General features: G+C 31.3%; 1 protein-coding gene across 1 annotated transcript in view; it reads left to right on the top strand.

Annotated features, from left to right (window-relative positions):
* LOC145323014 (uncharacterized) overlaps positions 1-9,023 on the top strand; it is a 43,134-nt gene extending 34,111 nt beyond the window's left edge. The window contains exons 31-37 of the mRNA XM_080165401.1: positions 402-451; positions 775-858; positions 7,271-7,326; positions 7,636-7,717; positions 8,133-8,211; positions 8,688-8,729; positions 8,900-9,023. Of these exons, the coding sequence (XP_080021527.1) occupies positions 402-451; positions 775-858; positions 7,271-7,326; positions 7,636-7,717; positions 8,133-8,211; positions 8,688-8,729; positions 8,900-8,974 (468 nt within the window). The 3' untranslated portion in view covers positions 8,975-9,023. The remainder of the gene's footprint in view (positions 1-401; positions 452-774; positions 859-7,270; positions 7,327-7,635; positions 7,718-8,132; positions 8,212-8,687; positions 8,730-8,899) is intronic.
* The last annotated feature ends 3,436 nt before the right edge of the window (positions 9,024-12,459 follow it).

Here is a 12,459-nt window from a genome sequence, read left to right as displayed (position 1 = left end):
GCCCAGGTTGTCAAAAGTTTATCTGAATTAAAAAAAGAAAAAACAATGGTTTTAAACAATGCAATGGCGCGAAGTCAAAACATATTTTGAGAGGTTCCAATTTTTTTTGTGTGTGGGGAGAGGGGCTGGCAATGCCGCGTCGTCGTACTAGAGACGTTAAAATAATATTTAAATCTACTGTGTTCGTAGCGTGATTTCAGTTTTAAGAGCAGGTAAATGTCTCAGCCAATTACCAGCTATAACCTAGCAGTCAGAAATCAAAGACAATGTTTTTAATTCAAAGGGCTGGTTGTCAATTTCAGTTAAATTGTAGAACGACTAATGCTTATCGAACGAATAGTTGAAGTCTAAAAGGACCCCACCCCTTCCGGAAATAAAAGTATCCATTTTTAAAAATTTAGGGAACGTGTACTCAATTTGGCAGAAAATGTGTGTCTCCAGAGTTTAACAGGTAATAATAAAGTCGAAGCATTAATATATTAGGTGCCAATCAATCAGTTTGTCCGTCAGTATGTTCACAAATAACGGATAGCTCTGATAGATAATTTAGGCAAGTTATAATAAAGCTATAAATTTAAAACCCTACGTAAAGGTTTCTTTTATTGTTCGTTACAGTCTGCAAAGCGAAGCAACTTTATAACAGTTACCAGCAAGACGCGTGCAAGCTTTTTTTTGTGTGTGGGGGGGGGGGACACCCCTATACTATCTCCCCTTGGACATTTTTCTATTAACTTTATTAGTAATGTTTATAAAAAATATGTTTTAATTTTTAAGATTTAAGTTTGAAGATTCAGAAGATTTGCAAATTTCCTTAGAGTGCGAAGCAAATGATCTAGATGGCATTGATTTAAAATTCAGGTATCCATTGGAATTACCAATTAATTTTAGTAAAAATAGACAAGGAAGTATCAAGTTAAAAAGTCATCTTTAAATTTAATGGTGGATTCAAGTGTTAATTTGGTGACTTCTAAAATGGTGGGTCTGGCTCTCTGACATATCTTAAATTTGGCGAACTTAAAATTTTGCAACGCATTGATAGAAACAAATAATTTCTACTTATGATATTTACATTCCATATTTAAATTTAATACAAATTATTAAAGAATTAAATTTTGTATGACAAAAGCATAGATAATAATTTTAAGAATTAGCGACGGTATCGCAGATTTCTTCGCAAGAAACTAAGTAAAATTTTGATTAATTCTAGGATGACTTTACAGTTTATTTTTAGTAGCGAATTTACTCTATGTTTTACCTTTATCGGTTGGTCCCCTTTATTGACCTTAATAGGTCGAGGGGAGGGGGGGGGGGATTGAACGTTCACTCTGTTATCTCGGTTTCTACTAGAGCTAGACGGCTAGAAATTTTTGTGCAAGTCCCCTGTTTGATATTAAATTTCCGACAATAAGTGGATCAAAGTAATTTTTACTTTTTTATTGAACAACCTTGCTTTTTTTAGGGCCGTTTTTACTTAGAAATTTCAAAAGGCTGTAATTTCTGTACTCTTAAAGCTAGAAGAAGAATTTTTTTCAGAAAATGTTTACCTTTATGTATATACTAGCGGCTACACCCCTAGAAGCCTCTAGGGGCACTGGTAGGAGGGGGAAAAGTCGACCTTATCCCATTTTAAATTTGCGTTTAAAAAGAGTTAAAAAATAGTTTTGGGGGGAGGGGGGTAAAGAAACCCTCTCCAAAAATAGTTCAAAACCTTCCCAGGACCTATAAGAAGCTTCACAGTAAAGGAGAACAATATCGGTTTAGCAGTTAGCGAGATCCTTCAGGACAGACAAAAAACGCTTTCTACTTTATATAATAGGATAATATTAGAAATCCCAAATATAAATTTCGGCGGCGGCAGCTGTACTTGGCAGTTTCCGGACGCTGCAGACAAAAGTCGGTAAGAAAACGGCGCTGGATTTTTATGAAATTTAAATATGTCATGTATACATGTTAGAACAGCTTAGGTTTAAAATTTCAAGTCTCTAAGTCGAAAATTGCGGTCACAAGAGCCTTACAAAAAAAAGTTCATGAAATCAAAAGGTTTGTTGTTTGATTGATATGTGGGGGGGGGGGGGCGGATCTGACACTTTTGCGTAAACAGGGAGTATAGGCCTTGTCTTAGGAGTGAGAGGATAGGTTATTTGGGAAAAAAGTTTAGTTTTGGGGTGTATTTTCCTTATATTTAAAATTTGTTTGATAGGTCTCCAGGTTCAGGTGCTGCAGGCTGGAAGGTCACTTCTGGACAGGTATAAATGAAAAAAAAACTAGTTTGAAGAGTTAGAGATAAACTTATTAAACCAAATATGCATCTTTTGGGATGTTATGAGCATATATAAAGAATAAATAGAAATCAGCCTCCAGGTTCAGGTCACGCAGGCATCCAGGTGAATCCTGGACAGGTAAAAAATAAAAATTTTCACTTTTAAAGTTAGAGCATAACTTCTTTAACAAAAGTTGCTACTTTATAATTAGTATTAACTAATTTATAGAAAAATTTGAAATTGGGCTCCAGGTTCAGGTACTGCAGGCCTCCAGGTGGATCCTGGACAGGTAAAAAATAAAAATTTTAACTTTTAAAGTTTGAGCAAAACTTCTTTAACAAAAGTTGCTACTTAATGGATAGTATTAACTAATTTGAAGAAAAATTTTAAATCGGGCTCCAGGTTCAGGTACTGCAGGCCTCCAGGTGGATCCTGGACAGGTAAAACTAAAAATTTTCACTTTTAAAGTTAGAGCATAACTTCTTTAACAAAATTTGCTACTTTATGGATAGTATTATCTAACTTCAAGAAAAATTTTAAATTGGGCTTCAGGTTCAGGTACTGCAGGCCTCCAGGGGGATCCTGGATAGGTAGAAAATAAAAATTTTCCCTTTAAAGTTAGAGCATAACTTATCTAGCAAAAGTTGCTACTTTATGGATAGTATTAACTCATTTGAAGAAAAATTTGAAATCTGGCTCAAGGTTCAGGTAATGCAGGCCTCCAGGTGGATCCTGGATAGGGGAAACTAAAAATTTTCACTTTTAAAGTTAGAGCATAACTTATTAAAGAAAGTTGCTACTTTATGGATAGTATCAACTCATTTGAAGAAAAATTTGAAATCTTGCTCTAGGTTCAGGTAATGCAGGCCTCCAGGTGGACCCTGGATAGGTAAAAACTAAAAATTTTCACTTTTAAAGTTAGAGCATAACTTATTAAAGAAAGTTGCTACTTTATGGATAGTATTAACATATTTGAAGAAAAATTTAAAATCGGGCTCCAGGTTCAGGTACTGCGGGGCCTCCAGGTGAATTCTGGACAGGTAAAAACTGAAAATTTATATTTTTGAAGTTAAAACTTATTTAACAAAAGTTGCTACTTTATGGATAGTATTAACTTGTTTGAAGAAAATTTGAAATCGAGCTCAAAGTTCATATACTGTATGCCTCCAGGTGGATTCTGGACATGTAAAAATTAAAATATTTAACTTAAGAGTTAGAACTATATCTATTTAACTAATTCAAAGAGAAATTTTAAATCGGGCTCAAGGTTCAAGTTAAATCCAACCATTTTGTTACATTTTGAATTATATCTGCAAAAAAAATAATATCAATTGACTAAAATAAAAAAAACATATTGTCAACAGGTCAGTCACTAAAGGAAGCCTGCAGGAAATACACTGCTCTAACTGTGGTAAAATTCCAACAAGTAGACACAATACCCCTAATTTAATGAGTTAATACTATCCATAAAGTAGCAACTTTTATTAAATGAATTATTCCCTAATTTTAAAAGTGAAATTTTTTGTTTTTACCTGTCCAGGATCCACCTGGAGGCCTGCAATACCTGAACCTGGAGCCCAATTTCAAATTTTTCTTCAAATATGTTAATACTATCCATAAAGTAGCAACTTTGATTTAATAAGTTATGTTCTAAATTTAAAAGTAAAAATTTTCAGTTTTTACCTGTCCAGAATTCACCTGGAGGCCTACAGTACCTGAACCTGGAGCCCGATTTAAAATTTTTCTTCAAATTGGTTAATACTAGTCATCTTGTAGCAACGTTAAATTAATAAGTTATGCTCTAACTTTAAAAGTTAAAATTTTTAGTTTTTACCTGTCCAGGATCCACTTGGAGGCCTGCAGCACCTGAACCTGGAGCCTGATTTCCAATTTTTCTTCAGATGAGTTAATACTATCCATAAAGTAGCAACTTTTGTTAAATAAGTTATGCCCTAACCTTAAAAGTTAAAATTTTTAGTTTTTACCTGTCCAGGATACACCTGGAGGCCTGCAGTACCTGAACCTGGAGTCCGATTTCAAATTTTTCTTCAAATATGTTAATACTATCCATAAAGTAGCAACTTTAATTTAATAAGTTATGTTCTAACTTCAAAAGTAAAAATTTTCAGTTTTTAACCTGTCCAGAATTCAACTGGAGGCCTGCAGTACCTGAACCTGGAGCCTGATTTAAAATTTTTCTTCAAATTGGTTAATACTAGTTATATTGTAGCAACTTTTGATTAATAAGTTATACTCTAACTTTAAAAGTTAAAATTTTCAGTTTTTACCTGTCGAGAATTTATCTGGAGGCCTGTAGGACCTGAACCTGGAGCCCGATTTAAAATTTTTCTTCAAATATGTTAACACTATCCATAAAGTAGCAACTTTTGTTAAATAAGTTTTGTTCTAACTTCAAAAATAAAAATTTTCAGTTTTTACCTGTCAAGAATTTATCTGGAGGCCTGTAGGACCTGAACCTGGAGCCTGATTTCAAGTTTTTCTTCAAATTAGTTCATACCATCAATAAATTAGAAACTTTTGTTAAATAAGTTCTGTTCTAACTATAAAATTAAAAATTTTCAGTTTTTACCTGTCTAGAATTCACCTGGAGAACTGCAGGACCTGAACCTGGAGGCTGATTTTTATTTTTTCTTTATATATGCTCATGAAATCCCAAAAGATGCATATTTGGTTGAATAAGTTGATCTCTAACTCTTAAAACTAAATTTTTTTTCATTTATACCTGTCCAGAAGTTACCTTCCAGCCTGCAGCACCTGAACCTGGAGCCCCTTGCCGCACATTTATCGGTTGGGGGTAGGGCTCAACGCCCCCCCCCCTTCTCTATTATCTCAGTGCATGGCCCTTGTTGGATAATGAATTTCCGACTATAACTGAACCTAAGTCAATTTTCGCTTTCTTCACCCTTTTATTTAACAACCTTTGTTTTTAAGTCCTTTTCTACTTAAAATTTTCATTTTTTATCTTTGAAGCTAGAAAAATATTTTTTTCAGAAAATGTTTATATTTATATAGATTTTATATTAGAAATCTCAAAACATAAATTTCTGCGGCCGCAGCTGTACTTGGCACCTGCCAGCCAACGCAGTCGGCGGTCAGCGGGAAAACGGCGGATCTTAATAAAATTTTGATACGTTATGTAGGCGTGTAAGAAAAGCTTAAGTTTAAAATTTGAAGGCTCTATGTTAAAAATTGCGGTCACAGTAGGCTTTTAAATCATTCTGGAGACCTGGAGGATCACGACCTGCAGGATCATACCTGGAGCCTGAAATTGACTTGAACACCTATATTTCAAATAAATTAACCAGAATAGCTAACTGTCCCATAATGATAAACTCACATACAGACGGACAGACCCTAATTATAGAAAATCTTTGCTTTTAAAAAACTAATGTTTATTTACTCACTAACAAAATTAAAATGTTGGCAGATAAACACATTTTTTAAAGCAAATCTACTCTGTAACTCACTTTGTTTTTCTACCTGTTAATCTGTCACTCTGTTTCAAAAACTCTGAGGAAAATACAAAAAATATAAAAATTAAAAATAAAAGCAGAAAAAAAGTTACATTGACAAGCTGACAGACATTTCAAATTATAGATAAACTTCGTCAACAATTTCAAGATCCATATTTCAACTAAATTTATTCCTGTAAACATAATTCACTTTGATACGAACTTATTTGAACACATGCGAACGAATTCAAATTAATAGATACTTGATCTAAAGTTGCTTGTAACTGTTCAAATAAACGTTACTAAGGAATTAAATTTATAACATATATAAAATACATTATTATATAGATTTTTATTTTTTTAAAATCTTAATTATTGGTGGTGAATAAACCACTTTTTTGAACCGCCCCCATAAAACGTTCCCATGTATAAATTAAAGAATTATTTCTCTTAAAGAAAGTACACAAGATTAATTATTTTTTTCTTCTTAGTATTTAAATTAATTTTTAAAACAAAGTTGGAAAAGAAGAGATTTTAATAATCAACTATTATTTCTTTTAAAAAAATTAATTTAAATATCTGAAAATTTGCCGTAAGTTCTTAGTTGGTAAAAAACAAAATGATTTCTAGTAGCGGGGCTACTCTATTACTATTAATATTACAGAAATTTTACATGAGTATTAAAGTAAATATCATAAGATTAGCGCCAGTTTTGTTAGCTCAGGCATTTGGAACCTTGTTTTCACTTATTATCCACGGAAAGATGTCTATAATACGATGTGTTAAATTAATCAACTCAATTTATTTAGGATCTACAATATTTTGATATATAAAATATATTTGTTTTATTTAATGAAAAAAATATATTTCTTTTATTTCATGAAAAAAAATATTTTCTACTTTTCATCCCTTTTGTCCTTGTTAACACAGTATAAACTTTGTACAGCAGAGAAAGAGTGGGCAATGACAATAGTCCCCAAAGTTTTAAAATAACGTTTTTTCATTAGTTGGCTTAACAATTTTGGGGATTGGGTCAATTTAAATTGGTTGCTTCATTAGGTTGATTGTTCACACTTTTCAACCACAAATTTTAATCTACTGAAGGGGTTATTCTAAGTATCATCATTGGGGTATATATTAATTTATCGGCCATTGTCTTATTATCATTATCCCTTTAGATCCATTATACCCACTACTGTATACCCCTTCTAATTTAATTTGCTTTTGTGTATTGATGAAACAATATGCTGAAGTGATAGCATGCGGAAATGAACGCCCACCGTTGAATTGGTACTTTCCCCCCCAACTAATTTGTCTAACTACGCCTCCCACAATACAAAACTGTATAAAAAGTCGTAAGAAATTAAGACGGAAAAAACTCGAGATATCTGTCATGCACGTAATGCGTGGACCCACCATTTTAGGGGTCACCGTTAATTTACCAATTAAAGGAGGGTACTTAGTCTTGATTATTTGATTATTTAGTGGGGGTCCCCGCCATTGTTGCCATTTTTATGTTATTTGTCTATTCTTCAGGCATAGAGAGAGGACACTATCCAACCCGGCCAGCCTCAAACTATTTTCATCTGGAGGTAAGTCTAATGATGAATAATAAAACAAATAATAATGAATAAAAAACATTCTTTTATATGTATTTAAATATCTGTAGATGTGCAGCTTTTAATCTGATTATCTAATTTGATTTTGCTTGTAAGTAAGCGGTTAAATGCATGTATGTGTCCAATTGTATGACTGACCTATTTCAAACAGTTGGCCAATCATAACAGTTGTTTTAGTTAAAAAAACATTTTTGGCTAAAAAATGAAATTTTTATTCATCCTAGGCAAAAGATTTCATAAAAACTAATCTTGTTATATCTTTAAAATTAAATTACATTTTAGAAGCCGAGTCGTACTGTTGTCGAAGCGCGGAAAGAAATAGCACTTTTCTGGAGGTTTATCAGGACCAACCTTGTTTTAACAGGTATATTTTACATTGCGGGATAATTTCGGTCAGAGAGCAGATTTTGGCATATTTATACATATTTTTAAAGTCCTACCAGGACCTGATGAATATGACTTTTCATGTTTTAACATGATTTTGTTTTCACTTTAAAAATATGTGTTCTAAACTAAAAGTCAGAAAAACCTTAGAACTTTAATCAAATATGTTTGACAAAATTATCTGTCAATTTATTCTTGCTTATACAGGAGGAGACATTGGTCTATAAATTACACCAGTTTCAAGTTTCTGAAAACAACAGCGCAATCTTAAACTTTAAAAAAATTCCATTTATAAAAGTTGTATTTTAGTTAACTGTTATTGGGGATTCATAAAAAATATATCATCCTTTGTCTTATCTCTTAAAATCTCTTAAAATAACTTTTTATTTTATTAGTTGGCGAGAGGTTGAAGATCAAACGTTAAGATGCCAGTGGACCGATTGGATAAAATCCAAGTGTACACAAAGAACAACGGTAAGGAAGAAACGTTGCCATTTTACAACCAGTAAATTTGTCAAAACAAATCTCTGCAAAAATAGTTATATTTAAATATGCTTAGGTAAATAAATTAACTTTTCTATTAATAATGTTTTCAAGCTACACATCATTATAAACATAAATTCAATTCTTAAATATTTTAAATTAAAGTGCAAAGATAATAAAGTACCAGGTTGTTTGTCTGTCTGTGTGTAGCTGTCAGTATTAGATAATTTTCAAAGCATAAAATTTTAAGCTCTTTTTTTTTGTAAATATAAATGATTTTTCTGCAACATTACGTACATACATAAGCGCCGAAAAAAATTATTAACGCGAGTGAATAGATATAGCATTTAAAAAGAACTTTAAAGTTTATATGTATATTGAACATGGACGAAGTCCAAATTTTTTAAGATGATATTTTGTAATTCAGTTTATTTTGATAATTAATGATAATTAGGTACTTGTTTTAGGTAATGAGATTATGTGTGGTAGAAAATTCATGTATAATCAAGGTAGTCATGTTTTTTTTTTTTTTTTAAACCTATTATATGAAATATTAAAGAGTAGTTACCCCTCTACCTCAAATTTACTAATAGCTTAAAATATATTTAAAAAGAATTGAAGAAATTTACGAGATCTTAAGCTACGAATTGACCAAAAACAATTATGATTAAATTTTCAGGAATATTACGAGACTCAGGGTTGTTCAGATAAGAAAGTTGACCACTGTTCAAGTATTCCAGACAAATGTATTTAAGGATCCGACTGCTCCAAACAAAAATTTAAGTATCCAACTATTTCAAACATTAAAAAAGAATTTAAGGATAAAACTTGCCAAACTACCAAATTATACTTTTTTTGGGAAATGAACTTATAACGGAATGAACTATTAACGGAATGAAGGCATATCTTTCGCTATTTGTGATAAATAAATGCTTCCATGCTACTTATGCGTCTGATTTTAAAAATCTTGGGATCTAGTGCAGTTCACGTTAAAATGCTCCTGGTAACGATTATCTCAAAAAAAACTATAAAGGCTGATAGCTGCCAAACGGCTGAACGTACATATCTTGCCCGCACACTGTTTTGAGCGGCATAAAAAGCCTTTTAAATAATTTGGAATAGGCAAGATTCAATGATTCACAGGGAAACTTTAGTGAAGGAAAAACGTGTAAAATAAGCCTTTTTCGCGCATTTATGTACACTGCGAGATGACTGTGCTTTATTGAATATTGACTATTCCGGATTATTTGTAGGCCCTTTTTGTCGGTTGATATTTGGTGCGAACATAATCTATACGTTTCACTGTTTGGCCGTAAGCAGCCTTTACAGTTCACAGATTTTTTTGGATATAATCGTTACAAGGGACATTTTACCGTAAACTGCCCTAGATCCAAATCTTGTTTGTTATTTTTGTATTTGTTTTTTAAATCTGCTTATAGAGTTTTACATTTTTAATGCTGGGTAACTGAATTTTCATTAAAAATTTACTTATTTTTACATCTACAGTAGAAACTAACATTTTAAAGTACAAAAAAAGAAAATCAAACCAAAATAAAAGAACCATTTGATTTATTTCAAGACTTTCAGATTTTAAAATATACATATCTAGAAATTTAGAAATTGAGATGCGCTGGAAAATGTTATTTGTGACGTCATAAAAATAAATCTAAAGATGAGTGGAGAAGTGGAAAAGAAAACCCTTAAAAAAGAGATGGAGAACAGACGCATTTTAATGACGGCACACATGACACTTTCCAGCTCTTCGAAATTGAACTTTAGTACACCTTAATGCATTTTTGTTCTATAATACATAATAGCTTTTTTATAACATTTACATTTTAATATACATTTTAACCCATTTAACAAAAATAACACAACTATATTATTTACACAGCTTATTAGGTCTTTGCAGCCGTCAGCTAGCCGAAAAAAAACCGCAAATAAGCTGTCAAATGGCATCATTTATGTGGCTTAGTAACGGCTGGCAGGTGCCGAGCCCAGCAACTTATGCATCGAAAATAGTTTAAATATTATTTTATTTTATCTTGTTGTGATCTCAAACCTGTGATATTATATAAAAAAACTGTTAATGCTGAATATTTAGATTTAAAAATCTGTGAAAAAGAAACAGTTACTCACACGTTTCATAGAAATATGACAGCACACTTGCAACTGGAATCCGTCGAATCATTTAGTGGGCGACGTTTTGACTTTGCCGACTAAAAGGGAATGAAGAAACGGCTTTTAGTAAGGCCCTACGGCAGACAAATTACTATGTAATGCGTATGTAACTATATTATCTTTATCCAATGCAATCCCCTTCTTTCGAAATGAGCTTTGTATTTTGAATTTCTAATGCACAGCAGTATTTTCTGAGAAGTAATCAGTGTTTATTTTGTAATTCTAAATTTTATTATCGAAGCTGCTTTATGAAATTCTATATCTGTCCGTCATCACAACTGACAATAGATCCGTAACTATTGATTTATTAGGCTGCCAGATAAGATACTAGTGAATACGCCCCTAGAGGCCTCTAGTGAAACTTGAGATAAGAGGGGATAAGTCATTTTAGTTTCAAAATGAAAAGTAAAAAATTGGCAATTTTTTCCAGGGGTGATTCTCTCGCGAGGGTGGAGGTACCCTTCCCTAAAATATATATAAACCTTCCCCGGACATATGAGAAGCTTCACTGTAAAGGAGAACCATATCTGTCCGAAGCTTAGCGATATCTTTATCACAGAAACACATCCTGTTGTTAGTTTTATATAAAGATACATTTCATTTTATGTTTTATTATTAGAAATTTTTCAATGTGCCATTGTTAAAATTTTGAAAAAGAAGCTTGATTACAAAGCAAAAGAATACTCAGTTATAGAATCAAAGCTTTTATTAAATAAACTAAAAACAAGAACTAAAATATGAAAATAGTTATTTATTACATTGTATTATAGACAGATTTCCGCGGATATAAAAATAAAAAAATTAAGATTAAACCCCAAGCCCATTATAACAAAACAGTTTGATTTTTTGAGTTATATTTTAATGTTCGTGGCAAATTGTCTGTAAAACGATGCTATACATGAGTTTTCAGTATGGCTAAGAACCGGTTCTAATCCAGCAGATATTAATCGGTTTCGAAGCCATACTGGAAATAGTATTGTGATAACAAAATCTCAATGTAAAATAAATATATTATCATTAACATTTTAACTCAAAATAAATAGATTATTACTGTAAAAAATATGTATATTGTTAAATAAAAGAATACTTTAATAAATAATATATATTAATAATTTAATTCTATTTTTTTGTAGTTAAAGATCTTCTTAACGGCTTCATTGATTTAGTTGTGCTTTCAAGGAGAATTAGAATAATTTTAAAAAACGAAAGAAAATGTTTTTAATTATTTATTGAATAATAAAAAGGTTTAAGTATATAACAATATTACAAAATATCACCACAATTTATTACATTTAGAGGATTTTAGGGTATTGTTTTGAATAAACATGAAGCTTAAAATTATATAATTTCAAGGCGATTCTCAAAAATAATTAGGAAAGTTGTTTAATTAAGTCATTTAAATGGAAAACAAGGATGACAACATCCATAAGTAACGAAGCACAAAAAAATCGTCGATGGGAATACGTAAATTATATCAAAGATGCTTATAACAATGGGAAAAAATATTTTGATACTGATATCCCATAAAAGTTTGAAAATTGCATCAAAATAAACAAAGATATGGGGAAATATGTAAAACATATAAAAATAGCCAAAAACCTGATAAAAGGCAGTCTGGCCGTCATGGTTGTTTTATTAAAACGACAACAAATTTAATTTTTTAATCCTTAACTTAAAAATTTGGAAAATCGGACCATATACACTGAAGATATGGAAATAAGTGCTAAATATATAAAAATAGCCTAAAACCTGCCAAAAAGGCAGTCTGGCCGTCATAGTTATTTTGTTTAAAAGACGGGAAATTTAATTTTGATATCTATAACTGAAAATTTTTTGAAAATCGGACCATAAACACTGAAGATATGGAGAAAAATGTGAAAAAATAAAAATAGCCTAAAACCTGCTAAAAAGGCAGTCTGGCCTTCATAGTTGTTCATTTAAACGACGGGAAATTTAATTTTGATATCTGAAACTGAAAAAATTTTGAAAATCGGACCATAAACACTAAAGATATGGAGAAAAATGTAAAAAATATAAAAATAGCCTAAAACCTGCTAA

The sequence above is a fragment of the Acartia tonsa genome, chromosome 6, assembly GCF_053477335.1.
Source record: "Acartia tonsa isolate MP-2025a chromosome 6, ASM5347733v1, whole genome shotgun sequence".
NCBI lineage: Eukaryota > Metazoa > Arthropoda > Copepoda > Calanoida > Acartiidae > Acartia > Acartia tonsa.
Note: the sequence above shows the minus strand (reverse complement) of the source record. Positions and strands in the feature narration are given on the sequence as shown.